Consider the following 27,142-nt stretch of genomic DNA (forward strand, 5'->3'; position numbering starts at 1 on the left):
CAGCGCCAGGCCAGCTCGACATGGGCATGGGCATCTGAATTTTAAGCAGCAGGGCCCGTCGGATTGGCACCCTCTTGCTTTGAGACACTTGGGCCAGACCCGGCATGGCGTCGTCCCAAAGCAGAAAAGCGGCAGAGCCGAAACAAGGGTGATTCCAGCAGAAAGAAGAAGCCTCCAGCCAGCAGCGGTTAGGTGCAGGTCGCTCGCTGCCTCTGCGTCGCGTTCTGCTGTCATTCTGTATCCGTAGGTACCTTACTCTCTCTGTACGTAGTATGTACGGATAGGTAATAATGAGTGGATAATGTACTGACAGGAATGGAATGGGAGCGAAAAAAACGTGAAATGAAAGCGGCGCACAGAGCAGGGGCCCCTCCCACCCCCATCGTGACCGAACCCGACTCACCTCTTCCGTCATCATCCCATCGCATCCCGTCCCATCCACGTCCATCCCTCTAATCCACCACATCTCCCACCCCAGCTCGCCCCCAGAACATCACTACTCAAAGGCGCAGACGTCCACCAACACCACCACCCTACGCCCTCTCTTTCTCTATGTCTCGGCCTCCCCAGGACAAACTTCAACTCTCCAGAGTCATCCAAGCTATCTCCCCCCTCCCACCACACCCTGTGGCCTTTGTTCCTCAGTCTACCTTTTTCTTTCTACTTACTTTTCTTCCTGCGCTTCCGTTTTTCTCCTACTACACCTTTAATCCCATGCAACCTGCTACGAAACCATCTCAGGCCATGCGCCCTTGATCGATATTCCCGAACCCAAAGCAAACATGTTTGGAGGTTCGCGAAGGCACCGTCAGGCCAATCAGGTATGTCGTCATTGTGCCGACTGATGCTTTTCAGCTTTATAGTTTTCTCACCGCACCGGCTTGCTGCATGTTTGTTCTTCACCACCACCAAGAGCATTTGCTCCCATGCGACTTGCGCTACCTTCCTGCTCGGAGTCTGCGGTTCACAACTGATCCTGTTGCCATCTAGCCATTGACCGCCGCAACCGCAAATCCTAATGCTGCTACCGCAGCTGCCTCAGCATTCGCGCGACGCGCATCCAGCTCGTCTCTGTCATCTGCCGCCGCCGCCGCCGCTTTGCGATCACGACCTACGACGCCCATCAACGTAGCCGAAGTACAAACAAAGCGAACACAAAGGCGTAGTCGATCGGTCTCGTCGCAGCGAAGCCAGGATTTTCAACGGGACCTGCATCGATCGCCTAGCCAGAGCTCCATGACGGAACGCACCTTCCGCTCACCTTCACCACACCGAACACCAGTCGCTGCTGCCGCCGATGCGCCCCCGGTCCCGAACATCCCGGACGACGTACGATCCATCACGAGCCAGAGCTCCTCCCACAAAAGGTCGACGAGTCTACAGATGCAGCCGTTCCGCGTAGCGAGTCAGAAGAAACAAGATGGCGCCGGATCGTGGTTTGGCGCCGCACACGAGGGCAACTTGGCCAACGTGAGAACGTCGGATGCCCAAATGCGCGTCGCCTCTCCAGAATCTCGCCCGGGAGCTGTAAGCCCAACTTCTTCTATAAACTTTTCATATCCGAGGGTGCCAGGCGCATCGCCCCCGGCATCACCAACCGTCGAGAGCATGTCAATGACAAGTAGCCAGCGATTTGTCTCACCCCGCCGAACAGAATCAGCAGCGTCGCGCAACACGACGGCGTCGGAAACCCAATCACTTGTTTATGACCCCAATTCAAGGAGGATGGTTCCTAGGGTGAACCTGCTGGTAAGCGAACAGAAAGTTCGGGATGCTGCTGAGAAACCCGTCAAGAAGTCAAAACACCAGCAAGAACTGTCCAGAAGTGGTTCCCACTTGGCCAAAGGTACAATGGGTAGAGCGCAAGGCACTGCGGTACCAACTGATGAGTCTTCGCCCACCCCCACCCCCACGCCCGTACCGGCACCGGCACCAGCCCAGAAGCAACAACCGCAAGTTCGGGTTCCTACCGGCGCACCTGAGCAACAAAAGCATTTTCAAGCCGAGAGGACTATGCCGCCGAAGACTGTGCCGACGCACCAGCAACCGTCTCTATCACCTGTCGAAACCACCAAACAGCCTTCTCAACGTGGACCTGAACCAGCTTACGCGCAACCGGCAACCCAACCCGAGGTAGAGCAGCCGATTGTGCAGGATGTACGTAAAAGTGATGGTGCTACGATTCTACCGCATTCGGAACCCCGCCAAGGCGCTCCCATATTAGGAAGGAAGCCTTCTATGGTGAAGGAGGAATCCGAGGACGACTTTGAGGACTCGTACGAGGCCGAAGCCGAGCAATTGGCAATGCACCACGATGTTTCTGATGTTCTTGATGCAGTACCCGCGAGGTCCTCAGCGCCTGCGAAGCAACCAACGCTGTCATCCGAAAGCACAGCTGTCGAAGCTCCAGCACAGATGTCGTCTCAAAGGCAACCCAGCCCTCCACAGCTTAAGCAGCATGGCAGTATCAGGAATGGACGTGCGCACTCAAGCAGTCCTGCAAGATCAGCCCGCTTCGCGTTAGGCGCAGATCAACTAGCCATCAGGCACGAGCCTCCTCCGCGATCCGTCTCTCCTCGAAAGTCTGCCATGAAACACTCAGTTAGTCCATCTCGTGGTGCCTCACCGTCAGACGAGGGCTCTGAAGCGTCCGGCCCAAGCCGTTTTGGTAGTGAGACCACCGCAGTTGAGGCGCCGATGCCGCGTAAAAAGAGCGTACGGGTCAGCTTTGACGATGAGAACACCAAAGTCGTAGGACAATCTGCTGCAAAGTCCGAGCTGGACCCACCTCTTCCTCTGAGTCCTCAAAACACGAAGAGACATTGGTACAACCACCTGGGTAGAAGCCGGAAGAAAGATGCGGTTGCCCTCGATGAAGACGAGGTTATGCAGCCGCGACCGGCTCTGCCCACATTCGGCAGCGTCCGTGAGAAGATGCCGCGGGACAGTGAAGAGGAGCGGCCACTTGTCCGGCCCACTGAATCGCCGACGACATCTGGTCCAGATACCCCGGAACGCACGCCAGACCGGTCGATCCCACTTGGTCAGTCCAGCGACCACAATGTTGGCTCGATTCTTCATCTTCAAGAGCAGACGGCTAGGAACCCTGCAAACATATCGAGATTCAGAGAGCCCTTGCCGCCCGTGGTCACGTCGATGGAAGGGAGCGGCTATTATTCGCCCAGCAGCACGAGTTCTGAAGACGAAGATGAGACGGAGGTTTTCCAAGATTCAGAGGTTATCCAGGAGCCCGCGCCAACGTTGCCTCCTGCTCAAGTCAAGGAAGAGATCATTGCCGACCATCCTGAATTGCTCGACCAGCCACAATATCTGACAGATCTTGTTCATGGGAATCACGCTGAACGGCAAGAAGACTTCGTCCCTTCCATCTCCGTCATTCAGCCGACACCGACTCCCAGAGAGGCAGCCACCAACGGTCCGGCCAGCCAGTCAGGTCCAAGTTACTTTGACGTACCGGGAGGCTTCCCGAATGACGACAGCGAAGACAACGTTGTGCATGCCCGCGCTGTGCCTCGTACAGATGTGACAAAGCTTGATCAGCCGACAACGACTGCAGTGTCCAATGGCACAGTCAAGGCACCCGTAGAGGCTATTCCTCACTCTGTTCCCACCGACGAATCTGCGTCCGAAGGAGATAGCATCTACAGTGACGCATACGAAGATCTATCAGATATCGACGGCGATGGATTCATGTCTCTCGATGCCGTCGTCGCATCACCTGTTTCTGACAAGGTTTCTCAGAAGCTCTACCAGAAAGCTCTGGCAGACTCGCATCAGGAGACTGCTCGTGACGCTGATGTCTCGGGAGCACACCACGCGCCTGAGGTTTCACAGGTGTCAAGCAGCTCGCAGCAACCAGAGGACGAGTGGGAGAAGGCTAAGCTCTACTGGAAGGGACTGACAAGCGACAAGCGAAAGCAACTTGAGCAAGAGGCGTTGGAGGAAGCTGGGGCCGAAGGCGATCTCGAAGAGGTCATCCAGCCCGTGAAACCCAAGAGGAAGAAGTCTGTTCGCAAGAGCGACCCAGTTGAACAACAGCAGGCCTCTATCAACCCCGAGCGCGTTTACCAAATTCAGCCTGGAACGAGAGCCCCCAATGAAGAAGATGAAGCAGAGCCTCCAATCGCTATTCGGAAGACTATGCGAGGACGGCAGGGTCAAGAGGCTGCGCCAGCTAATGGCAGACTCCAGAAGACAATGCGTGGTACACCGACTCAGCCGTCCGCCGCCACGAATTCTGGCATGCGAAAGTCGATGCGATCGGACAATCAGGCTCCTCAAAGCTCTCATCAAGCACAAGCTGCGGCTGCTGGAGGTATGAGAAAGTCTATGAGACAGAACGGCTCATCTCAATCAGGGCCTGCTCCCCAGCAACGAGCAAACTCGGCAACACTGGCCAGTCAGGATGTTCGCTCCAAGCACCTTTCTATGGACAGCAACATGTCCAGCGTAGAGATGGCGAAAGCTATGCAGGCAGCAATGCAGTCGACACCTCGTCGACGCGGGTCCGATTCCAGCGAGACCAGTTTCCGACGGTCTCGACCGAAGCAGGAAGGATTTGGCTTCCGAAAATCGATGCGATCTAACGGAGAGGTCGAGCCGGCCGCAGCTGGTAGGAACTCGCGCTTCAGCCTCCGGTCAATGTCTCCACCTGCATCGCCGTCTCAGCCACCGATCAGTATGGGCAATCGTACAACTATGCGAGGCACGCTGCGGAGTGATTCGAGCGACGGAAGCACGCGTCGCATGCGCTTGCCGTCTTTCGGTAAGTCATCTTCTAAGAAGGTGACTGGAAAACCTGGAAAGAGCCGCTTTGGCGACTCCAGCGACGAAGAAGATGCTGGGCCTTCTGGATTCCGCAGCCGATTTGTCGACTCTAGTGACGAAGATGAAAAGACAGCGCCTGCACCCGCGCCACACAACATGCCCAAGAGTATGCGCGCATCAAGCTCTGCTGCGGCGGCTGCAATGAAGGTTCCTCCTCCGCGATACGACGAAAAGGCAGAAGATTCTCCCGACCTGCCTGACAGCAGTGACGAGGAGGCGCCACCGCCGCCTGTTTTGCAGAAGCCTAAATTATCTCCGAGGAAGGTTTCTGGCGCTAGCGGCCGCCTGGTGAAGTCTCAATCGGACGGCCAGGGTTTGCCGCCTTCCGGATCTCCTCGTGGAGGGCTTACAGAGTCATCCACAGCTCCTGCTGTTAGTACCAGACCGAACCACGAACGCAGAGGCAGCTTCCTCTCTATCCTTCGGCGCAGAAAGGATTCTGATGCCGGGAAGATCTCTCGACCCGCCGCCGCCGAGAGCGGTGCCAGGATGGATACAAAACTCGAGCGCAGCGCCTCGGAAATCTCGGCTCTGCGTGGCACAAATGGGTCGAAGCTCCAGAAGCTACCCATGGAGAATTGGCCGCTCGTCGAGGAGAACTTTGACGATGAAAAGCGGCCGATGACGGCTGATAACAACAAGCCTGTGGACGCGTCCAGGCCGACGTTCATGAAGCGCAGGAGCACCAACCAGGTACTTACCTCAGGGTACCAAGAAGACCAAGTGAGCGTCCAGTTGGATCCCTCGGGCAAGAAGAAGAAGAAGTTTGGCACGCTCAGGCGGATGTTCAAGCTTGATGACTAGTCGTCTGGGGTATGCTATTAACTCGGCCGCCCCAACACTACTTACACTGGCCGTCACCTAGGCCCTCATTCTCAATTTTGTTGAAATTTTCCCCTTTTTTGGCATACGACCCCCAAAGAAAGTTTGGTCGCTCAGCACCTTTCACTTTAACTTAATAATGACCCAGCTCGTCTACCCCAAGAAGCGGACTGGCTTGCTCACTCTTTTTTTCTTACATTCAAAAGTCACAAGTGGGAGCGGGCGTTTTGAAGGAGGCTTCTGGCATAGAGCATGTGCAAAAAAAGGAGTCAACCAACTGCTGCTTCCGTACCACGACAGACACGCATGTTACAACACACACTTGCAACAAACCTTTACTTTTCTTTCATTATTTGTACGCGTATGAGAAGAGCGCCGCTTTATGAGAAGCGAGTTCTCTTCTTCAAGGACGATGGAAAACATGATTTGGAGACACGGGGAGGAGGAGTACCACACACATACCACTCGATGGCAACGAAACGAGGGTGGAAGAGAACGGGATATGTACAAGCACCGGGGACTTGATTTCTTTTTGGTAGTTTTTTTTGTCTATTATGATACCAAACAGTAATTACGGGATATGGTTCGAATGCAGAGATGTGTGTTTTCTCATCACAACATGATCTTGTCTGGAGGCGGTGATCCGTTTTGTTCCACGTAACGTGCTGTGATGAGGGGTGTTATGACGAACACCCCCGAGTTGAATGCCAACGGAAACATATTCAACATCAAGTCAATGGCACTTCCGCCCAAGTCCACACGAGAGCTACCTAGGTGTTGTCATCTAGTTGGAAATAAGAAATCGGATGCCTCCCCAGCCCCCGTTCCTGGCGGCGACGCATCTTCGTCAAGTATGGATGAGAGTTTGCATGATGTATCGATAAATATTGGTGTCTCAATATCCAAGGGGAAAATAGCAGGCCAGGTTCTACTCCACAGTCCCTTCACTGGAATGAGGAAAGATCCGGCGTACTAGATTCCCAGACGTGATGTTGGAATTCGATGACTCCTGGTGTTTCGGTCATGTTATCTTTCCCTTTCCCCAACCTGACTTGAACTCGAATTCCAAAAGAGTAACAAGAGAGCGAAGAAACGGGATCTTAGCAGTACTGCCTAGATGGCAGCTATCCATGTGGTAAACGGCCATTAGTCCAAGTCTCACCGTTCTCGTTGGTCAGTCTTCTGCCTCCTTTCCCCCGAGGTCCAAGCGGAAGAGCTGAGTTTGGAGCTCACACCCACCCTCCTACCACGATGCCTCGGCCGTAGGAACTGCGACCTCAGCGTCGAGCGTGGACCTTTCTCAATCTTACGGGTGCCCCTCCATCTCCTCGGTCGTAGAGCGTAAGACTCAGGTCCTCTCCGCTCTGCCAACTGCTCAGCTGACACCCGTCCGAGAACTTCGGCAGAGAGCGAGAGCTTCGGGAGAGAGCCCACCTGGGAAAAGAATCTCCCACGAGGCAAGTGGCATTCGAGAAGCCGAGGATGCAAAGCACTTGTTCGGCTCATCTTCCTCCTCGCCTCTCCCCCTTCCCGAAGACACTTGCCGGTGGTGCGTCGATCGATCCGGAACGCACAAAAGGTACGTTGCGGACTCGGTCCCTACTGAGGAAGCCGAGCCCAAAGTTCCCAACCAGAAGCAAAGACATCCGTAGCTGCCTGGGACCTTTATTTCCCCATGGGCCATGAAGAGAAGACCGTTCTTGACAGACGCGCTAGAAAACGGTCCGTCATCAACGGCCTTCGGGGGCTCGCGCTTGCGAGAGAGATTGCTGCGCACAATAGCATTGTGACATTTCCATCGCCCTAAACCCCCGTCCGTTCCCCCTGTCAGACGAGTGCTTCGAGAAGGAATCCAAACAACGTCATGGCGGACGATACCCCAGAGTCCAAGCGGGCCTTGACGATTCATGGCTCACCCCCCTCATCGGTGAAGTGTTAGCTTTACAGTCGGTGAGCGGCTTCGGGAGTAGTCATTGGCGCAGTGATTTAAACCATCGTCCCACTCAACTACACGTCGTTGAATGGGGCCCGCCTGACTACGAAGTTGACTTGGCCTTTCATGCCATCGCGTATCGTCCGTCGGCTGGAAAAAGGCGGAGAAAAGAGACTATGTGTCCCAACGCTGTGCCTGCATCAGGCGGGCGTGTCGAAATTCGACTTCGTTAGCGTTACGTAGCGCAATGCTACTATTTGACAATGGTGTCAGGGAACTTCGGCTGTTGTCATTTTTTACCTCATTCGGTGGTGCAAAAGTTCGTCTTTGGCTGGGTCAATGTCTTCCCACGAAACGACCAACATGGGATGGGCTTGCCAGACGGGGAAATGAGGCGACAGAAGAAGTGATCTTCGTCCTCCACCATGGTGTCGCGTGTGAGTGAGACGGGAACAGCGTTTCCACTCCCCCGAAAGTAGCAGCGGCTGGCGGTTGTGTTCGGACTCTTCATCAAGTGATTAGCCAATGGCTCCATGTATGGTTGTTCTGGGGAGGAGCTGTGGTGTCGCAAGGTCGCGGCACCTGGTCACACGACGTGGTTCTCGGATGCTCCCCCGCATTGAATGAGATCAGAAGACCACGGGGACAAGGGGAAGTTGGGGAACGGAACGGGACCGCGAGGTCGGGAAAAGCAAGCTGCCCGGTCCGATATTGGTTCCCCAGACTTTTTGTCTTAGCTACTCGGGCAGCGAGGCACAATAAGGGGCTGCAAAGTGCTTACCACGACAAGTCTTTTTGCATATGTAGTCTGGTAATTGAATTTTCGCAGAGAGGCCCAAAATGCGGGCGAATGGAGCTCGCTGCAGACGATTTTTTTTCACTTCTCTCCCCTTTGTCACCTACACACTTTCGATCCTCCGCAAAGATGGACCTTGCGCCGGAAGCCGCTCCAGAGTCCCGCCAGTTGTCAGAAATATCGACTCATGGCTGATGACAAGGTAGCGAGCGGTGAGAATACCGAGGACTTATCGGTGAACGGTTCGCCTCAAACGTCGAAGAACCATGACTGATACCCTGGAGTTTGGTGCACATTGTCTCGGCCAGCGCGAGGTTTGGACCAGTGGGAGATGCGCCGGCTCGCACGCGACCGAAATGATGGATTGCTGTGGCACCAGACAGCTCTATGGTAACTTTGCTGGGGATAATCGTCCCTTGTCAATGCCCTGGCAGACTGGGATACAGGGTATAGAAAGCCAAGTGAGGCACACCAAATCGAGACGGCGGCCGGAAATCGTCCCAACAAGATGGCCGGCGGGCTTGCTTCGGGATGGAAGGTTGACCGGAAGACGCAGCTGAGACAGCACATTCAGGGCAGTGCTACGGATACATAGCCCCCAAATCACCGACACCAGCATGTCGACCTCCGTCCCGGGCCAAGGTATCCGTAAGCATCGTCTCTCTTTCTGCCTGGCTGTCGCAAGCCGTAAAAGGCCGTGGCCAGGGGGTGATTTTGGGGCTCTTGTGACACCCGCACGAATGGCTGTTGGACTCGGCCGGTTCCTATCTGTCAATTCAGAATTAGAGAACAGGCAATCAATGAGTAGCGCAACTGGCAATTAAGCTGGGCCAGGGCTGGGGTTTGGGTGTGGCAGGTGGATGGTTGCCGGTTCCCAACTCCCAGGGGCGAACACCACCAGAGACGGACCAACTCACCAAGCCAAGGCACACACCAATTTGTTCTAGAACGCCATTTTCTGGGGACGTGGGGGCCGCATCCTTGCTGGGGTTATTTTCGCGGTTTAATCCCGGTGCGATGCGCCAGTGCCCTACTACGAGGGTGTATTTGTGGACAGTAGGTGTCAAGAGAGCTCAATACACACTGTAAGGTGACTGCTGCATGTCTAGTCGGTTCGTCACTCAAAGTGATGGATTATGGTGGCGAGCTGTGTCCGGTGAGTGTTGCCTCGCAGTGAGGGCGAGGTCGCTCAGATGGCGCCTCGTGAATATCATCTGCCAGTCGCCGGAAACGTGGTTATCGAAGGCCGTGTCCGATACTGTCCATACGCAGTAATGCCGTCCAGATCGCTCTTGTACGGATACAGTGGCCAAGCTGCGTCGCCAGTACTTGCTGGGGAGACGAGACTGGGTGTGTGCGGTCCAAGCAGCTTGACGGAAATAAAACAGGCGCAGGTTGCTGGTCGTAGTCGGGACGGTGCAGACGGTCCCAGTCTCGTCACAGGCGGGTGTGCGGCGGAAACATGGGTGGGCCCGAAGACGATGAGATATGTGATCTCGTGGATGGCAGATGGAGAAGTTGATAGAGAAACAGATGTCTTGGTCTAGAGCCTGATGGACCGAGGCATGTGCCCGATCCCTGATGTTGATGTGTCGACTTTTTTAAGCTCTTGAACGCGCATGAAGTGCGGACAAGAGGAGAAGGGGAGAGGGAGAGGAGAGAAAAGCACATGCAGAAAAGGGAGGTGCTGGTAACTGTGGTGGTTGCTCTGGTTGTGGTTGCTGTTTCGAGGAGGTACTTTTGGTGAAGGTTTTCTCACACTGCACCGCCGGCAAAAGTTGACACAAGCTCAAGTACCCAATGTGCTGAGGACCCTCCCTACCTTGGGTACCTACGGACACCTTGATTGCGGAACGGAACTAACGTCAGGTAACCTCCATCTACGACGGTGAGGCCGTGAACTAAGGTAGGAAGGCGGACGACGGACAGACATACTTCGTACACACAGAGAAGCAACAGCCCATGGACAGCAGTCAGTAGGAGCATACGGAGCAGGCCCAAGTCACACCTGAATGGTGCGTAAGGAGCCTCGTGTAGCTTATCTTTACATCCCTATGCTCCATCAGTGCACATCCCTCGGTGGCGGTCTTTCACCGACCTTACCTCTACCTCAAGATCAAGGTACCTTGGGTTGAGGTGGGTTGAAGTGTACTGGAATGCGCCGTTTGTTCCCGTTTTGCCGTTTTCCCACCTCGCCCTGCACCCCTCCCAGCAGTTGTACCGGGTTCTACGAGGACCTAGAGCATCGTCCGTACCGATACAGTATGAGGTATCTATACCCAGTGACACTTTTTCCAAACGGTATTTCCACAGAAGAAAATGGAACAAGGGGGGAATAGCAATCAACCATCGAGTCCACTTGGGAAATCACAGAAAAATCCCAGCATGCAGGTAATGTCCCGCTGCCTGTCACCTCGTCTAAAAAAAAAAAAAAAAAAAAAAAAAAAGACCCCCGCCAGTGAGTCCAGTCGCAGTGTCTCGGCCCCCTTAAAGACTATCTTACAATGGCTGTTGATATGAAGTATATGTCAAGGTACCAATATTAGTACTCTCCAGTTCAAAGCCTATCTACAGGTACAACAGAGGCTCCGCACGCAAAAAGCTACACTCTGCGCCGTATAGGCCCAGGGCCCAGGCCATGCATGCAGTTCATATTTCATCCGAGAGAGTAGCATGAACGAAAACAATGGCAGGGGAGTCTGAAGTGCCTCCATCTGTTCGTGCTCGAGGTTATTTTGAGTTGTGTGGTTGTGCCGAGGCAGTTGCGCCCTTCCCTTCTGCTCAATGTCCAATATCCAATGTTAAGTACCTTATTCGATGGAAAGCAAGTGCCCAGACTCAGTCATCTCTTGTCCTGTCTTTACTACTGCCTCCACTTGGAACTGAGCAAAGTACATACTGTGAGGTATATGCAGAGCCAATCCTTCACTTGCCATATGCAGCGTTCCTGTTCCTGCTTGACCCCCTCCGTCCTGATCCATGCTTAAGTGCCCAACTCCAACTTCACTTGCTCCTGGGGACTGGGAGTGAAGTGCCTGTTCCTGTGGCCCACTAAAGCTTAGACTTCCATGTGCTCTGCTGGCTCCACGAGGGTTTAATGGACGCAATAGACGCCTCTTTGCCCAGGTTGTCCGAGTCTGCAACTGGCAGTACCTTAGCAGGGAGTTGTCGAGAACATGAGGCATCTCACTAAACCATGAACCATAAGCCCTTTGCCTTGCTACCTGTCTCTGTACCTTGCCCAGTAAGTATGTAGATAGGAGTAGTAGAGAAGAGCTCGTCACTCTCCTCCTTGCTCTTAGTCCTCCCATCCCCGCCAGTGTCAGACCCAACAGGAGCCAGTCGGGACGGAGCCATCGCAAGCACCAGCGCCAGCCCAAGCAGAGTCGGACGGAGACTTGTAGGGGGATGGGAACCACACTCTCACAGCCCTGAACCGTGGACGCCTGATGTTCTTGACTAGTGCTAAGAGCGGGCACCCAGACTTTTCTTCCAGCCAGGGCACCTCACCTCACCCACCTCACGCGTCCTTTCCGACAGTCTTCCTACCTTAGCTCCTACCCGTACGGAGTACATAGACTACTTTACGGATACTGGTACCACCAAATATTCTAGCCCCAAGCCAGGTACATACGATAACACCTCCTCCCGTACTGGCCCCGAACCGCCCACACACACACACACACACACACACACACACACACACACACACACACTGACACGCTGAATAGGCACTCGTGGCACTGCGACTGTGAATGTGGTCCAAGTCAGGCCAGGTACCTCGAGCTTAGAGCCTCTCAAGTTCCCCTTCCAGGGCCCATTTCTTCCCTCGCCGTCTCCGTCTTTGGACTCTCTTCCCTGGCAAGCCCCCTTCTCTCCCCTTTTCCCCCTTCTGCCGCCTGTCCGCCTATCTTTTGTTCTCAGGGCAATGTAAGGCGCGGCACCGTAATTCCAGCCATCCAGGGTACGTTTACCATGCCTTAACCCCCGACTGGCCCTTCCCAACTTTGGAAGTCACATCTGAGTCGGAAGCATTCCAATTTTTTTCTTTGCGCGTGCTCCATCCACGCCATCTCCCCTCATCCTCCTCCGCTTTCCGACCTTTCTCTCAACCAGTGCCATTTCTTTCTCTCTCATTCGGCATCAACAACAAAACAAGACAAACGCCTTGACGCTCGCCAGAGACCTAGACCATAGACTCACAGTTGCTCTGCTCGGAACAAACAGTCCATTGGGCTGCCCCGAGAACACGAATTCGATACGTGTGGCTCCCTCTGTCTGTCGACCTAGCTTCCTGGCAAAGTTCTCCTTCAACTTTGCCTGCGTTACCATCCACGGCCTGCAGTCTCTATTGCCGGGCCCTTGGCCCTACTTCACTTCACCTTGCCCGCTCTCATCCGGGCTTGGAGGCTCAAAGCAAAGGCACCGTACCTCATTCTCCCGTATCTTACCGGTCGTCTCATCTCGTCATCGTCATCCAACGGCTGTTTGGGTTCGTCTTTCTTTTCCACCGGCATCCCTCCCGGAGCCATACACGCGTTCCGTACACCTCTCATTGTCGTTGACAAACGGATGGGCTACTGCCCGTATCACAACTACTCCGCCATACCGTACCGTCCTCTCTTAACTCTGTTCCTCTTAATGCCCTCTCACTCTCCACAACCCGACGACAAATCGAACCCGACCAAAACCCGCAATCCATGAAAACGGCCATTTAGGGTCAACCAACCCACAGCAGCCCGGGGCTTACCGCTTCATTCTTCACTCTCTCCAATTCTTGATACACTTCTCATCACCGCCTTTCTCAACAAATCAGCTGTCTGCCACACGCGCAGACAACCGCAAACCAAATAGCCAACCCAAGTTGCAGATTGCCTCTCACTTGCAGCTCTCTGCATTTTGTTTGCGTTCCTACAAATCGGCCACTGAGCAAACCACATCCCGACCACGTCCGACTGAATCGTAGAGCAACGACCATGACCACCTCTCCTCGCTCCAGGTAAACTCACATCGCACTCAGCAAGATTGCCCTACACGGCGGGGCTATCTTTGCCAATCAGCGCTACTTCCGCGTACCCTCTACTTCTGTCATTCTAGTTTCCAGCCGTCTTTGCCGTTGACCGTCTGGTCTCGGTAAAGAACACATTCGCTTCAAATGGATTTGCCAAAGGGACTCGTCAAAGACGACAGGCGGATATACGAAGATGTTGCAGCGCTCACGCAGCCTCTACCGCCGGATTTCATCATAAGAATGTGGCGTCGTAAGTCAACAGCCGCTCGGAGTGTGCTTTCACATGAAAATCTAACGTCACGTCATAGTCTACACCACAACAAATCTCAAACTTGTTGATCCAACCGCACGCCGCTTGGAAAATCTGTGGTGGCATGTCATGGGCAGCGATAGAAGCAAATTGAAAGCTGCGACCGTGGCCAAGATATGGGAACACATCTCCTATGGTCCAACCTTTGTGCCTCTCAAAGGCTCGCCGAACCGCTGGGAGGGACCTTCGGTATTTAAATGCCTCGCTCGGTACGAATTGGCACTTTGCTAACGTTATGTCCAGACGCCTCGTTTTAATAGCCAGCATGAGTCTGATCCGGTTCTCAGCGCTCAGCAAATGAACCAAGACATTAAGATGATCTCTGAACAGTCGGCTCTGAAGGAGTTGTCCGCCTCATCATCTCGACCCCCGCCACCACACCCGATTCTCAAGAAGCATAGGGGTGACTCGAAATCTGGTCCTCGGCCGACAGCCCGATTTGTGTCGCCTCACGAGTCTGCTGATGAAGACTACCAAACAAGTGATGAGACGTCGTCGGGAAGCACAGGCGCCAGTGGCCTAGAAATGCGCACTTCATCAACAGTCTCCCCAGCAAAATCGAGCAAGAAGAAGCCCTCAACACCAACGAAACGATTTGTTGCATCAGCATCGGGTAAGAGAAGACCGGTTCTGCCAAGGAGAATGAGCTCGCAGTCGTCAACAAACTCCGACGTTGGGATCAAGGAGCCCGGTTCTGCCAACGGAGGCAAACACGTGGGAACTTATAACGTGATGCATCCTCATGCTGAAGAAAGTGCTATCCTGAGCGTATCCGGGTCAGAGGGATTCGAAATGCCGCCACCTAGCGCCAAAGCCCTGGGGAAACGACCAGTCGAAAGATCTATTTCGGAATCTCCGAGATCGGTGGGTAATTCCCGACCTACTGAAGAACGGCGGAAACCGGTGCTTGTACAAACAGCAAACCGCGCGCCAGCACCAGAGCCCCTGAGCAAATCCGCAACCGACCGGTCGAGTCGCGAAGCTGGCACGGTCAAAGCCGGTGGTCCCAGGACGCCTACGTATATACCAGCCGCATCACCCGCGCTCTCATCACCAAGAATCGGGTCATTCTCTTCAGCACGTTCCGGCTTTTCGGCGCCGCGTATGGAGCGGGCACCGTCGAATTCCGAGTCCTATCGACCGAGGGAGGCTAGCTTTGGTCGTGGTTCTGCGCAGGGGCTCATATCGAGCGCTACCGCGAGTACGTCGAACATTGCAGCCATGGGGCAGGTGACGATATCTGGTGAGCCGGATCGACGCGCTCTGGAAACCTTGGAAGGCTTTCAGGACGAATCTGGACCCAGGGGCAACCCACGCCGAATTTCCTCCTCATCGCACTTCGCGCCGACAATGCCAAGCTCTACTCCCGATGTGCCACTAGCAAGAACAAGAAGCCAGCTGACGCTACTGCTGGAGCGCGAGAAAGAGCGCACTGGGGATAGGCCAAGACACAGGTCGTGATCCCGACAGCCAAAAGGAAAAAAAAGTCTACTTTCATGACTCACATACAATCCTATGTACTAATTCGCGAGGTATCAACTGCATTAAAAGGGGCTTCTGGAGTTCATGGAACACAAAACGGGTGCAGTCATTCGGAAGTGGATGTCTTGCTTTCGACTGAGGTTGCCGCTACTGGTAGTTGCGTCTGCCACTGGCAATACCGACCTCATTGCCTTTTTTTCCTTTATTCTTTTCATCAGCTCGACGAGGCCGGCCTTTAGGAAGAAGGTTTGGCGCATTTGCATCGCACGAGGCGTTTTCATTACCGGCGGTCACGGGGCCCCTTTCGCAGGGAAAACGCCTGACATGCATTACAGGAGGGGACTGCCACCAAAAAGGGTTCATTGTATGCGTTCACAGCGGTTCAACGGGCAGCGGCGGGATCATTTGAAGTTCGAAAAGAGGAAAGACGAACGGCTTGCTCTTGGTGCGCCATCATTTTGTCAGCGACCCACCGAGCTCTTACTAGCGAGCCATTCTGAATGAGAAGATATTTGTTACCCAACCACCTAACTGACCAGATCATCCATTAAGAAACAGAGATAGGTAGGCGAGTGAAGGCAATGTGGCCATCAAAAAGACGAGTGCGTATTGCCCGGGCTGAAACATGACAGGGGATGACGAGCTTAGGTCCAAGGAGGATCTAAACTGCTTTCTCTCCGGACTTGCTCACTCGGCTTACTCTGACTCCACAGCATCGGTCGTAATTCTAGCTAAGGCTATTGTACAGTCCCCCGATGGGAATCTGACTCGATGATCAGGCTCTAGGAAGTCTCTTGACTGTGAGCTCTCTACCAAACGGTAGTAGTGAATTGCCTAGTTGTGAGGGGTAGGCCACAGAGGATCCGTCAAAAAAGAGGGGATGTGGCCAAAGACGAGGAAAAAGCAAAATCGCAACTGATCACGAGGTCAATTGTCTGGGACAAGGGAGGGGGGGTCCGACTTGCAAGCGTGAGATGGCGTCGATATCGCAACCTGGAAAGCCATTACGCAATCCGAAATAAGGGGTCTCTTGCTTGTGTACGATGAGAGAGGGCCCCCTCCAAGGCTCCAATCCCCCTATCAAGGAGAGAGTGAGAGTGATCTGCAGGCTTTTTTGATGGTAAGCGACTTCTTCTCAAAGATTACCCCGTGGCAAGACTGGGGTTGTCTGTGAAGATCACTCAGTCCGCCGGATATCACTGGAGAGAGTTGAAGGTAACAAGTATCCGTACACCTAAGCCCCCCCTCCGCCTCCCCACTTCCCTCCCCCCACGCCTTGGCCACGCGGACCTGCCGTGTCGAGCGCGAGGGGCAACGACAGGTCGGAATGGGTGGTGGGTGTGGGAGGAGGAGCAGAAGCTGTCGAAGCTACCCTGGAGCTTCTCTGTTGACAGGGGGTAGCTGTGCGGGGTAGGTATACACAACCTTAGAGGGGGAGGAGGGAGCTCAGAGGTTTGGGGGCAATGCGGTTGTGGGTTGTATTAGCCGTTGGAAGCCGCTCGCTTACTAAGGTAAGGTAAGTTGTGTATACTCTTCCCATCGTCCCCCCACGTCTGTAATTACCTTACTACCCGGGAATCCTGTCAGGCAAGTTTGGACACAAAAGGAGTTGACAGGGCTTACGCAGTGATGTCGCGTTGGATCCCTATTAATAATGTACTGCCTAGCCCCCCCCCCCCCCCCCCCCACCTTTTATTTACCTACTAACCCGGGAACACTGTAAGAGAAATTTGGAACAAAAAAAGGTGGAAGGGGTTACGCAGGGATTGTCCGGTGGGCCCCCTTTTAATAATTATTTCCCCCCCCCCCCCCCCCCCCCCCCCCGGGCCTCCTCTTTGTATTGGCAGATTTTGCTTGAGAGAAAACTTGAGACCTGCCCGGCAAGCACCATAACGACAATGAACCAGAGTGTCGACTGGTTTCCCCCACACTAGCGGGATGGGCGGCATACACGACCATATCTTACACTACCAGTACTGTGACGACCTCCCACCCGGGTGAGATGGCAGATGGATTTTGACAAGGGAGGGGGGGGCAAGAAGGACGTGGCGAGCATAAGGTGAACAAAAGAGCCATACCTATAGTATGCTTATCGCTCTTCGAGGTCCTCGCCATGGCTTTCTTCCTCCTCCTCCTCCTCCTCCTCCTCCTCCTCCTCCTCCGCAACATGCGCGCTCCCCGGCACGTCTCCCACGTGCGCTGACAACGGCGCCGGGTTCGAAAAAGCACCAGGGGAGGCTACGGGATCCTCGTCTACCCTGAGTCCCCTGGAGGCCTGTATATTCCCCATGCTGTGGTCCAGAGCTTGGGTTCCATCGCGCGGTTCGTTCAGTTGAATAGGTATCCGTACTGTGAAAAAGTGTTGAGAGCTTCCTCGGTGTGATTCAGTCAGCATTGGCACGGTACTCCTTTGGTTAATGAACGAGGCGCCATGTCGACCGGAAGGATGGTTCAATAATCAAGAATCTCGTCACAAACGTTGATACTACTCTCTACCCATGCCACATACAGCCCTTGCTAGATTACTCGCTTTCCTTCCCATGTCTTTCTCATGCTGCTGAGTCCTGTCCCTGTTATTCCCCCCGTCTGCCGAGCCGGCGGGATAGTTCCTATAGTCTTCCTGCCTCTCATCACATCCGGCTCCTTGTATACTCCATGAGTCCGTATCACGTTTCCATATGGATAGGTAGGCTAGGTGAGACTCAATCCTCAACGGGTCCGAAAAGAGTCTCCGTATTTTAAGCCGCTTGTCACATGTCCGCTAGACATTGACCACCAGTTCCCAACATCTGGTTTCCGTCGTTTAGCTCCCACACCTACAAAAGACTTCAAACCTCCCACCAACACGAGAGCCGCGAACACGACAACAGCAGCAAACAAGTCTCTCGCCGGGGGTTAGACAAGACACATGCTGGTCTGCCTACCTGCCTGCCTGCCAGCCTGCCAACATGCCTACCTACCTGCATATAAGTACGGGGCGTACATACAGCCAGAAACCTCCGCCTTTTCGCCTATCTACCTTACCACACGCACCTCCCTCCCTCGCACCGCCCAACCAAACAATCTTACTGCAAGTCGCTCAAAACCTCCAAGACAATAAAAGTTCTAGGCTCTTGACCCCCCGAACGCCCGACCTTACCGTTCCCCGGTTCCCACCAACACGCCGGTGCCGTCCGTCGCACAGCATATGCTGGTTGCATGACAGGCAGTGCACGAAACGCCAAATAAGACCGGTCCAGCGACCGCTCTCCCCGTCTACCTACCCATGTGCAATACCTACCCCCCCCCCCCCCCCCGCAAACGCACGGCACGGCGTTGGACCCTCGATCGTGCAGATGTTCCAGTCATTTTTCGGTGTGTCGGTGCATCTGTGTGCTTATACTATGCGTGTGGTAGCAACGGCGGAAGGTAAGGTAGTACTGTTTAACTCCATCGTTTTGCATTACTAGAGGATTACCGCAGTATATATAGACGCTACCCTACCCTCGAATTCCGCACTATTTAACCTTAACCCTTTTTATAGATTACTTATTTTTTCTTCTATTCTACCCTCTCCCTTATTAAGGGATTATTAAAATCGTAGTTTTAATAATTTATTAATAAGTTAATATTACTATTTAAAAATAAATAACTTATACTTATATATAAGTACTAAGAGTCTTATTATTATAAAAATAATAATAAATATATTAAGGTACTTAAAAAAGCTTTTTAATAAACTTTTAATATTATTTAAAATAATAATTCTTAAGTCATAAAAAAAAGCTAAAGTATTATATTAATACGGCCCTACTTATTTTATTAATATTAATAATACCCTTTTTAATATAAAATATATTAATAATATTTTATAGCCGTATTATTATATTTTATAAATCGTACTTAATATTAATAAGGATTTTAATATTATTTCTTAGTTCGTTTTTTAATTTTTTTATTAAAGCCGTTATTATAAAGTTAGTTTAGTTATTAATATTTTAATAAGTATTTTAATTTAACTTAAAAGCTTTTATAGTTCTTAAGTAAAGGTTTTTAAAGGATTTATAATTAGATTTTTTATTTATTATAAGTAAAGCTATTATAATTAAAGTTATAATACTACTTATAGACCTCGATAATAAGTAATTAATAATATAATAATTTTTTTTATCATAAGTTTAAAAAAGTATTTTAATTTAAGTACTAAGTAAGTACTATATTATTTTATTAAAACTATATTTTTATACTTATAACTTAGAAAGAATTAACTTTCTTTGATAATAAGGTACTTAGGAAGGTAAGGTAGGAGGGGCATCACTGACCAGTGCCGGCCGCCATGTAGTCTTCCTTCCGGCTGCCATCCATTCGTCATGTCTACCGATACCTACAGTCTCTCATAAGGAATCATATAAGCCAACGTACTGTATTTCTTTTATAGTCATCTCACTGAGAATCAGAGCGTCGGGAGTACCGAACCCCAGGCCGACCCTCGAGACCAGGCTTCAGACAAGGCTCAAGACGAGGGTAAGAAACAGAAGGCTAGAAGTGTTAGGTACGGGACGGCTCAGGATAGGGGAGACCCGTTGATATGAGAGATCGGATAACTGTCGGTGGCCAGTCCGGTGACCCTATGCTGCGGGCCCCGTAACACTGCATGTCGGAGTGGTGGAATACCTCGATCGGTGCCGACGAATGAGCCTCATCGAATACGCTGACCGGTGTAAAGCTACCTAGCTTAGCCGCCTTTCACATGCCACCTCCATAGAGACTTGGTTAGCCTCTTCCAAATCTTATCACGGATTGTTTGATCATTATCAATTTTACGATTTGTCGACGTATCAACAAATCGACCTTCTATGTTCCCATAGCAAAAACGCCAATTACTCTAGTGGAAATGCACACTTTTGACCTCTTTCCTCCTCTCCTTCTTCAATCCAATTCAAATCAAGGGCTCGTGGCGGCTTATGTGACGGTGTAACCGCCATCAACGCGGAGGTCCGCACCCGTGACGTAGAGAGAGGCATCAGACAGCAAGAAAGTGACGGGTCCCATAAGGTCCTTGGGCTGACCCATCTTGCCCTGAGGAATCAGAGAAGTCCACTTCTGCTTGAGGTCTGGGTTGTCGTCAAGGATCTTCTCGGTTCTGCACATGTGCGTCAGTATTGATTGCCTGGAAACAAAGAATTTGGGTATTAGACTTACAGAGCTGTGAGCATGTAGCCGGGAGAGATACAGTTGACACGAATGCCCGCACCAGCCCACTCGACAGCCAAAGAGGCAGCCAAGTGACGGACGCCAGCCTTTGCGGCGTTGTAAGGTCTGTTTGAACATGTATTAGCGAATTTGATGCCTCGAAAGAAACAAGACTCGATGAAACCTACGCTTGAGGCTGGGGAATGTTGACAATGGAGCCAGACATGCTGCCGATGAAGACCATGCTTCCGGGAGACTTGCGCTCCATGAGATGCTTGGCGACTCCGATAGCGAAGAGGTATGTGCCGTCGACGTTGACGCCCCAGAGCTTACGCATGCGCTCAATGGGGTAGTTGATGGCGTCGAAGTTCTCGGTGAAGCCGGCCGACGTGACGAGGTTGTCAATCTTGCCGTGAGCGGCGAGGATCTCAGCAATGCAGGCGTCGACAGAGGCGGGGTCTGAGACGTCTGCGTGGTGCGCAGTCACCTTGGGAACTCTATTATACGTTGTTAGGCGTCCGTCACTTCCTCTCGAGGTCAATGGTCATTCGAGTGCATACCTCTTGGCCTCTGGGTTTTCTCTCTTGAATGCCTCAAGCAGGTTCTTGGCTTGGAGCTCAGCCTCCTCCTCTGTCTCGGTGTCAGTACCTTGCTCTCACGGAAGTCTGAAGCTTGCTGGCAATCAGGTCGAAAACTCACTGTTCAAGTCGACGATGGCAAGGTCGCTGCCGGAGTAGACCATGCCTTGGCCCATAACCAAGCCAAGGCCGCGCGCACCGCCGGTGACGACGCCGGTGTGGCCATCGAGAGAGAAGGAAGCAAGCGTGGGCTTGCCAATGCCACCACCGTGGCCGCGGACCGGCTGACTGCTAGGCAGCTGGTCGTCCTCAGGGTACTCGACAGTGACATCGGGGTCGGTTCTCGAATACTGGCCCGGGTGAGGCTTCTCTCTGACGTTGGGGCTGCCGCTGATGGATCTAGACTGTTGCTGCTGCTTGGGGCTAGTGGCTGCAATGCTAGCTTGAGCTGCAGAGGCGGAAGACTGAGAGGATTTGCCGCGGACCTGGGTGTGTCTCGCGATGGGACGAATGGTCCGCGCCAGTCGGGCGCTAAGAGGACGGAACATTTTGAGTGTCCGCGGGTGTGAAAGCGTTACACGCGGTGTTGAAGTGTATGTACGTGAATGTTGCCGTCTGAAATAATACGACGGTCAGAGTTGATTCGAGGTGCCCTTCGGAAGGAATAAAAGTGTGAAAGCGAAACAATGATGGCGTTTGTTTCGGTTTTGGAGAACCGTTGACTTTTGCAATTGACTTCAGCCGGATGATGTCACGGAATTAGTTTTTGTTGAGCGGCGACCTGGATCGAGCAGATGAAGCTAGCTGTCTCTGGCAGATGCGGAGTTGACGATCAAATCTGGCAGAGGGCTGGCGGAATTCGAGGCGCCCAAGTTTGGGCAAAAGCAACGATGAGAGGAGCTATGGTGGGGTAGATGACGTGGGACGAGCGGGAGGGTGGTGATTGACTCCTGATCGTCTGGTTGTAAGTCTGGATCGGGAAGTACGTCTCGTAATTCGGGGTCGGTTGGACTTGGTTTGTTGTATGTGAGAAGTTGGTAGATGGGAAGGGAGGGGGGGAAGAAAGTCGCGGGGAGGAGGACACTACCTTAAGGTAAGTATGTCAGAGGGGAGGAGCTTGGAACCTTGAAGAAGGCGCGGGAGGGAAGGAAGGGAGCTCCCGTTTATTATGAGTGTTGGAGCTTTCCATTGGGAAGGAAGGAACGACGGGACGGTAGGGAAGGAGGTTTAGGTAAGACATTCGTGGACACTGGTAAGTCAGGTAAGGAAGGATCGTGGCGTGAGTTGATCTAGTGGTCAATTGGTTTACTTGGCAAGGGCAAACAAGGATTGGTGGTGTTGGTGGTGGTGGAAGGAATCATGGAACTTGGTAGCAGCCAAAAAGAGAAAAGGAAAAAAGTTCACGATACTTTGGGCGTATGGACGCGTCTCGCAGCTTCCCGGCCCAAAACCACGTCTCAACCGGTCAGGTCCCAAGTCGCAGGTTCCAGGCGCCGCATGTCGCAGGTCGTAGCACGTCCGCCGCTCTCGCACTGCCTCGCGGGGAGTTGCCCCGGAACTAGGGCTGGACTCATGGAGCCCGAGCGGACATCCATGGGCCAAAATAAGGATCGCTCCATGCCACCCACTGCGCCCACCGCCCACACTAGAACCACAACCCCGGGGCGGGGGTGGGCCATTGCCCCCAAATGGCCCTCTTCTAGGTGGACTGGCTCCTCCATCCCGGCATGCCCGGCTGCCGGCTACCAGGCCAGACGGGTAAGTCCCTGATTTTGTTTGCCTCTGAACTACCACCGACACTGGACGTTGCAGCGCATTCGATGATGGGTAGTATGGTACCGTGTAAGCTTAAGGCTAGACTTATATACTATGCAGTCTCGATGATACATATGGACAATAACAGTGTAGATGCTGTGAGTGAATGGGCCTTATGCATGAATATGCGATGTGTATGAAATCTTTATGAAAAGTACCTGACTAGAATGCCAACCACGAGCAGAACATGAGATGAGAGAAACAAGACGGAAACCCCTTAAACCCTTGTCAAGGTCTCCATGTCTCCTGCTCATCATTCCGAGCTCCCCGTGTCCCTCGTGTCCCGAAAGGGACCCTGTGGAGTCAAGGAAAGAAACAACGAGAAATCTTGACAGAGCTTGTGACCCAACCGGGCCAAGAAATGTAAGAAGCTCCAACTTTTTTTTTCCTCCTCTCAAGAAACTTCCGGAGGTTTTGGGGGTCCTTGGGGGCAAAACATTGGGCATCTCTCGAACGCCATTCTCCACATTTTACTCCAATTTTCCTGGACGGGATGAGATTCTAGAATGCCATGAGATTAGGACTGGCCAACGGTCTGGCCACCGGTGTTCATCCTCACAGACACACACTCAGTCTCACACACCTCAGACCTCAGACGCAGACCAGACAGAGAAATCCTGACCTCCGGTTCGGAGACCGCCTCGATCATGCAGCCTGTTACACCGTCACATTATCACGTTGATCAGGATGGCCATGCTGTTGGCTTGGCCCGTCATCTTATTTACCCACTTTGTTTCTTCTCATTCTCTGCTGAACACGAGGTCCTCTGCATTGAGGCTGACTGATTGACTGATAGTCCTTTACCGAAAGCCATGCCACCACTGGCCCTCACCCTGGACCCAAGCATACACGTCAGCTAACATCTCCCAGCTCCTGAACGGCAGAACCGCCCCGGGACCTGGCGCCGGGTTGCCGAAGTCGGCGCTTCGCTTGCACCTGCCCAAGTGGATGACCAAAGGAGAAGAGACCAGAGTCAAATACTATGGTAGCGTAAAAGCATACACTTGCCATCAAGTTGTATAACTACCTACACGTCACCAAAGAAATAAATTCTGCTTATCGATGAGGTATTGATCGTTACAGCTTCCTGCCAGACTCTTCGACTCTATGCCTGGTTATAAAATTGGGAGCACAGAGACGTAGTTGCGTGGATATCTGCTTTCTTCATTCCTGTTGAATTAACTGTAGCGTACAAAATAAAGATGCCGGTCTCTTGCACCGATTCCAATCCACAGCATAAACAAAACAACCCGAATCATCGTCAGTCATCGCCACTTTGCCGCTTCCGCTTCGAAGCCGAGGGTGCCAATAGCTTCTGTTGAGGGGCTGAGACTATACCGCCACTTTGCTTGAGCAAAGACAACACTCTAGGGCTATTACCTCGACTTGAAGCAAGGTCACTCGCGGTTTGGGATTCATGAGAGTGGCGATTCAGGAACTTACAGAACCTGCAGCCGCAACGCCTGCCTTTCTCGATGACTGCATTGACTAGGGCGCCACGAGCGAGCAAATCCTGCGTCAATTCCACTGCCCACCATTGGTCTTTGCCAAGCGCGGCAACAAGATGCAGAGCTGTCCACCCGCATGAAGTGGCCTCGTTGACATCAACGCCGTCAAGAAGGAATCTCTTCACAATAGTGACGGGCTCTTCTACAAGACCGGGATGTTTCAAAGCAAAACAGACGACCTTGAGAAAAGTCCCAGGTTCAGTATCGTTTTTGCGCCAAACCTTGCAAGAATAGTTCTGATTGCTCCGGATGCGATGGCAAAGCCACCTGAGCTTTCCGATCTGGTGCAGTCTCCAGCCGAGCGCCTCGGACAAAATGTGCCCGAATTCGATGCTGATGTCTTCAGTATTCATGGTTTCTAAGACCATCATCACGAACTCTTCGTTTGTAGCCTCACAGATCAGGTTGAAGCTTGCTAGACGTCTGTCTTTTTGGGAATCTTTCATCTCGGCACAGGCTTGATTGAGAAAAAGTCTAGCCAACCGCTCATTGCCATGTCTGAAGGTATTGACGAGCGGGCATTCGACCGTGAGGTGTGGAATTCTCTCTTGACCATCATTCACGAGGCTAGCGCCATTGCGAACGAGCAACTCGGCAGCCTCGCTCTGGCCATATTGGGTAGCATAGGCGAGAGCCGTACGCGAGCCCGGTTGGTGATCATTGACATGGTATTGAACGTTAAGGTTTTCTTCCAAAAGCGTGCGGATCATGGGGAGCAAGCCCAAGGCTGAACAAATGTGCAAAGCGCCAAGCATGAAACCCTGATGGTCCTTTATCCTCTTGCGGTCTTTGAAAATCCCCTCAGAATCATACTCGAGCCACCAAGCAGTACGGAAAGTTGACTCATCTTCGAAGAAAGCATGTCTCGGCTTGATAAACTTCAGAGACTCCTCGCCACACAGCCTCGCATGTGCTGGCCAGTGACTTCTCGCAGACTTGAGTCACATCGTAAAACTGGGTTCATTGGCTTCATGTTCCCAGTTGAATTCGGAGCCGTGGTGAACGTCATCGGTGCGCTCATACCAAGCGTGGAGATTATCGAGACATCTTTTGGCAATTTCGTAGTGTGTTTTCTCTGGTGTGATGTGAAAATTTCTGATCTTGGGATTCAAGTCAGCGTCGTGGACGTCGATCTCCAGAAGATGATCCGCCAATGACCGATGATACAGGACGATGTAGGTGTTGTCGTTGTTTTTCGGACGAAACATCCAATCCTTATTCTTTGTGAATCTCATCAGTGGATAAGAATCCGTGACTAGATCCCGAATCCTTTCACAGGCATCGTCAGCCCTTTTGCGGTGTTTTTTGTCGGGAAAGAGAGCATTGCTGATCTGCCGCGTTGTGAAAGGCTATTGAGCCAAAGCCATCCATCGAATCATTTCAGCTACCTCTAGGCGGGATTCATCGCCTATCTGTGAGAGAAGACGTGAGTAAACTGGACGAAGACCACGTGGCGCTTTTTCCAGCGTCTTCCAAATCTCTGACTCTGATTTCTTCGATGCGATCTCGTCAAGCATGAAGCCAACCCATGAGAAGAGTCCTTCGGAGCGTTTATAGAGTTCGCGTCCCAAGTCACGCCAAAAGTGTTTGTTGAACTTTTCGACCTTCGGATGATTTTCAAGCCTAGCCTTGATAACCAGCCAAACGTCGTCTTGATGCTCACCGAGATATATCGGACTGTAGTCGAGACCAGGATTCAAGGCCCGCAGCCCCCTACCTGAAGATTGGTCCAAGTTCATGTAATGAGAACCTCGAACGCCTTCAATCCCACCGCTGAGAATGACGATCTTCAAGATATTGGGAGCCTGGTGACAAGCTCTGGAGCGGTATTCGAAGAGAGTCTGAATCTTTCCGACAAGCCATTTCTTATCGCCTTCGGGGCATTCGTCAACCCCATCAAGAACGCAGTAAAGGGGGCCCAGGTCGGGGTCATTCAGTGTATGAGCGAAGATTTCCCATAGAGTACCGAGTGACCCTAATGCGTACTCCATTCTCCCTTCGCGTGTCATACTTTTGGCAGCATATTTGGCGAGAGCCGGATTCCTTGTGAAAATGTCGTGAAGCCAAGTTCGTAGGACCGATGTCGCTGTATTTCTTCTTGGATCGTGACGGTTGCAAAATTGGTACACAAGATTTCCGGACGGAGATTGCGTGAGACCCTGAAACTCTCCGATGAGGAAAATGGAGAGCATCGTCTTCCCCGTGCCGGGGCCACCGGATATGCATAACAGTTCTGACTCTTCAGACTCTAACCACGTTCGATACTTGTCCTCGGCTCGAATTCATTCGCAGGTTCCCTCAACTATGCCTCCTGTTGAATCTCGGATCTCCTGCTTGTTGATATACGGACCCGTGATGAAAAGGGCGTCGACGCATCTTGTCAGATCGTCTTTCGCATGCTCGCCTATTCAAGAGATATTAGCCAGATTACTTCGAGAGCGATTGAGGAATGATTTTGCCAACATGAGGTGACATGGTTGCTTCCTGCAATAACGGTTGAGCCATGAGCGGCATGTATGTCCCCAATGGACATCGACATGCTGGCCATTGGGAGATAAGATGACGATGATGAGGGCCAAGGTGACAGTAGCCGAGTCAAGAGGAGGCGAAGAAAGAATCTGCAGCTCTTTTGTGGCAAGATGACATGAAAACCTTTGAAAAGATTTCCGAAGAAAGATGGGCGAAGGTGAAAATGAAGGATCCCATGGCCGGAACAGCGGGGGATTCCAGACAGACATACAGTCTCCCCCATGACTATCATGCGGGGGATGTCCAAAGACCGTTGAAGGCATTTCTGGTTAGCCAGGCCGCATCAAGACATCTTTTCCTAGACTAAAGAATCACTCCTCATCCTTTGTAATGGTTGA

The 27,142-nt window shown here is 52.4% G+C and overlaps 7 protein-coding genes across 7 annotated transcripts; 3 read left to right on the forward strand and 4 right to left on the reverse strand.

Moving 5' to 3' along the window:
- Positions 1–782: 782 nt before the first annotated feature.
- On the forward strand, positions 783–5,652 carry CLUP02_08571 (uncharacterized protein; the record flags this gene model as incomplete). Its single annotated transcript, XM_049287559.1, has 2 exons — positions 783–821; positions 991–5,652. The coding sequence occupies 2 exons, from the start codon at positions 783–785 to the stop codon at positions 5,650–5,652; spliced, it is 4,701 nt and encodes a 1,566-aa protein (XP_049144702.1).
- A 398-nt stretch (positions 5,653–6,050) lies between these two features.
- CLUP02_08572 (uncharacterized protein) lies at positions 6,051–10,749 on the reverse strand (the record flags this gene model as incomplete). The annotated part of the gene is made up of 25 exons (XM_049287560.1): positions 6,051–6,198; positions 6,287–6,436; positions 6,509–6,617; positions 6,718–6,779; positions 6,833–7,034; positions 7,105–7,423; positions 7,504–7,566; positions 7,616–7,777; positions 7,843–7,856; positions 7,967–8,160; positions 8,194–8,327; positions 8,385–8,463; positions 8,511–8,583; positions 8,641–8,814; positions 8,872–8,955; positions 9,011–9,163; positions 9,214–9,429; positions 9,480–9,493; positions 9,521–9,546; positions 9,632–9,949; positions 10,032–10,107; positions 10,159–10,187; positions 10,239–10,451; positions 10,509–10,596; positions 10,655–10,749. The coding sequence occupies 25 exons, from the start codon at positions 10,747–10,749 to the stop codon at positions 6,051–6,053; spliced, it is 3,195 nt and encodes a 1,064-aa protein (XP_049144703.1).
- Positions 10,750–11,209: 460 nt separating this feature from the next.
- CLUP02_08573 (uncharacterized protein) lies at positions 11,210–11,710 on the reverse strand (the record flags this gene model as incomplete). The annotated part of the gene is made up of 1 exon (XM_049287561.1): positions 11,210–11,710. The coding sequence occupies one exon, from the start codon at positions 11,708–11,710 to the stop codon at positions 11,210–11,212; it is 501 nt and encodes a 166-aa protein (XP_049144704.1).
- Positions 11,711–13,554: 1,844 nt separating this feature from the next.
- On the forward strand, positions 13,555–15,181 carry CLUP02_08574 (uncharacterized protein; the record flags this gene model as incomplete). The annotated part of the gene is made up of 3 exons (XM_049287562.1): positions 13,555–13,660; positions 13,719–13,909; positions 13,964–15,181. The coding sequence occupies 3 exons, from the start codon at positions 13,555–13,557 to the stop codon at positions 15,179–15,181; spliced, it is 1,515 nt and encodes a 504-aa protein (XP_049144705.1).
- Positions 15,182–15,286: 105 nt separating this feature from the next.
- On the forward strand, positions 15,287–18,101 carry CLUP02_08575 (uncharacterized protein; the record flags this gene model as incomplete). The annotated part of the gene is made up of 11 exons (XM_049287563.1): positions 15,287–15,662; positions 15,835–15,923; positions 15,982–16,042; positions 16,177–16,322; positions 16,388–16,599; positions 17,110–17,199; positions 17,273–17,396; positions 17,466–17,524; positions 17,591–17,651; positions 17,714–17,897; positions 17,968–18,101. The coding sequence occupies 11 exons, from the start codon at positions 15,287–15,289 to the stop codon at positions 18,099–18,101; spliced, it is 1,536 nt and encodes a 511-aa protein (XP_049144706.1).
- A 1,394-nt stretch (positions 18,102–19,495) lies between these two features.
- Positions 19,496–21,500, reverse strand: CLUP02_08577 (short chain dehydrogenase; the record flags this gene model as incomplete). The annotated part of the gene is made up of 8 exons (XM_049287564.1): positions 19,496–19,535; positions 19,604–19,681; positions 19,743–19,831; positions 20,153–20,324; positions 20,384–20,500; positions 20,563–20,871; positions 20,935–21,004; positions 21,074–21,500. The coding sequence occupies 8 exons, from the start codon at positions 21,498–21,500 to the stop codon at positions 19,496–19,498; spliced, it is 1,302 nt and encodes a 433-aa protein (XP_049144707.1).
- Positions 21,501–24,032: 2,532 nt separating this feature from the next.
- CLUP02_08578 (uncharacterized protein) lies at positions 24,033–27,067 on the reverse strand (the record flags this gene model as incomplete). Its single annotated transcript, XM_049287565.1, has 6 exons — positions 24,033–24,115; positions 24,169–25,178; positions 25,221–25,606; positions 25,664–26,550; positions 26,626–26,679; positions 26,749–27,067. 6 exons carry the CDS (start codon positions 27,065–27,067, stop codon positions 24,033–24,035), a joined length of 2,739 nt encoding a protein of 912 aa, XP_049144708.1.
- Positions 27,068–27,142: the final 75 nt, after the last annotated feature.

Source organism: Colletotrichum lupini, chromosome 4, assembly GCF_023278565.1.
Source record: "Colletotrichum lupini chromosome 4, complete sequence".
Lineage (NCBI taxonomy): Eukaryota > Fungi > Ascomycota > Sordariomycetes > Glomerellales > Glomerellaceae > Colletotrichum > Colletotrichum lupini.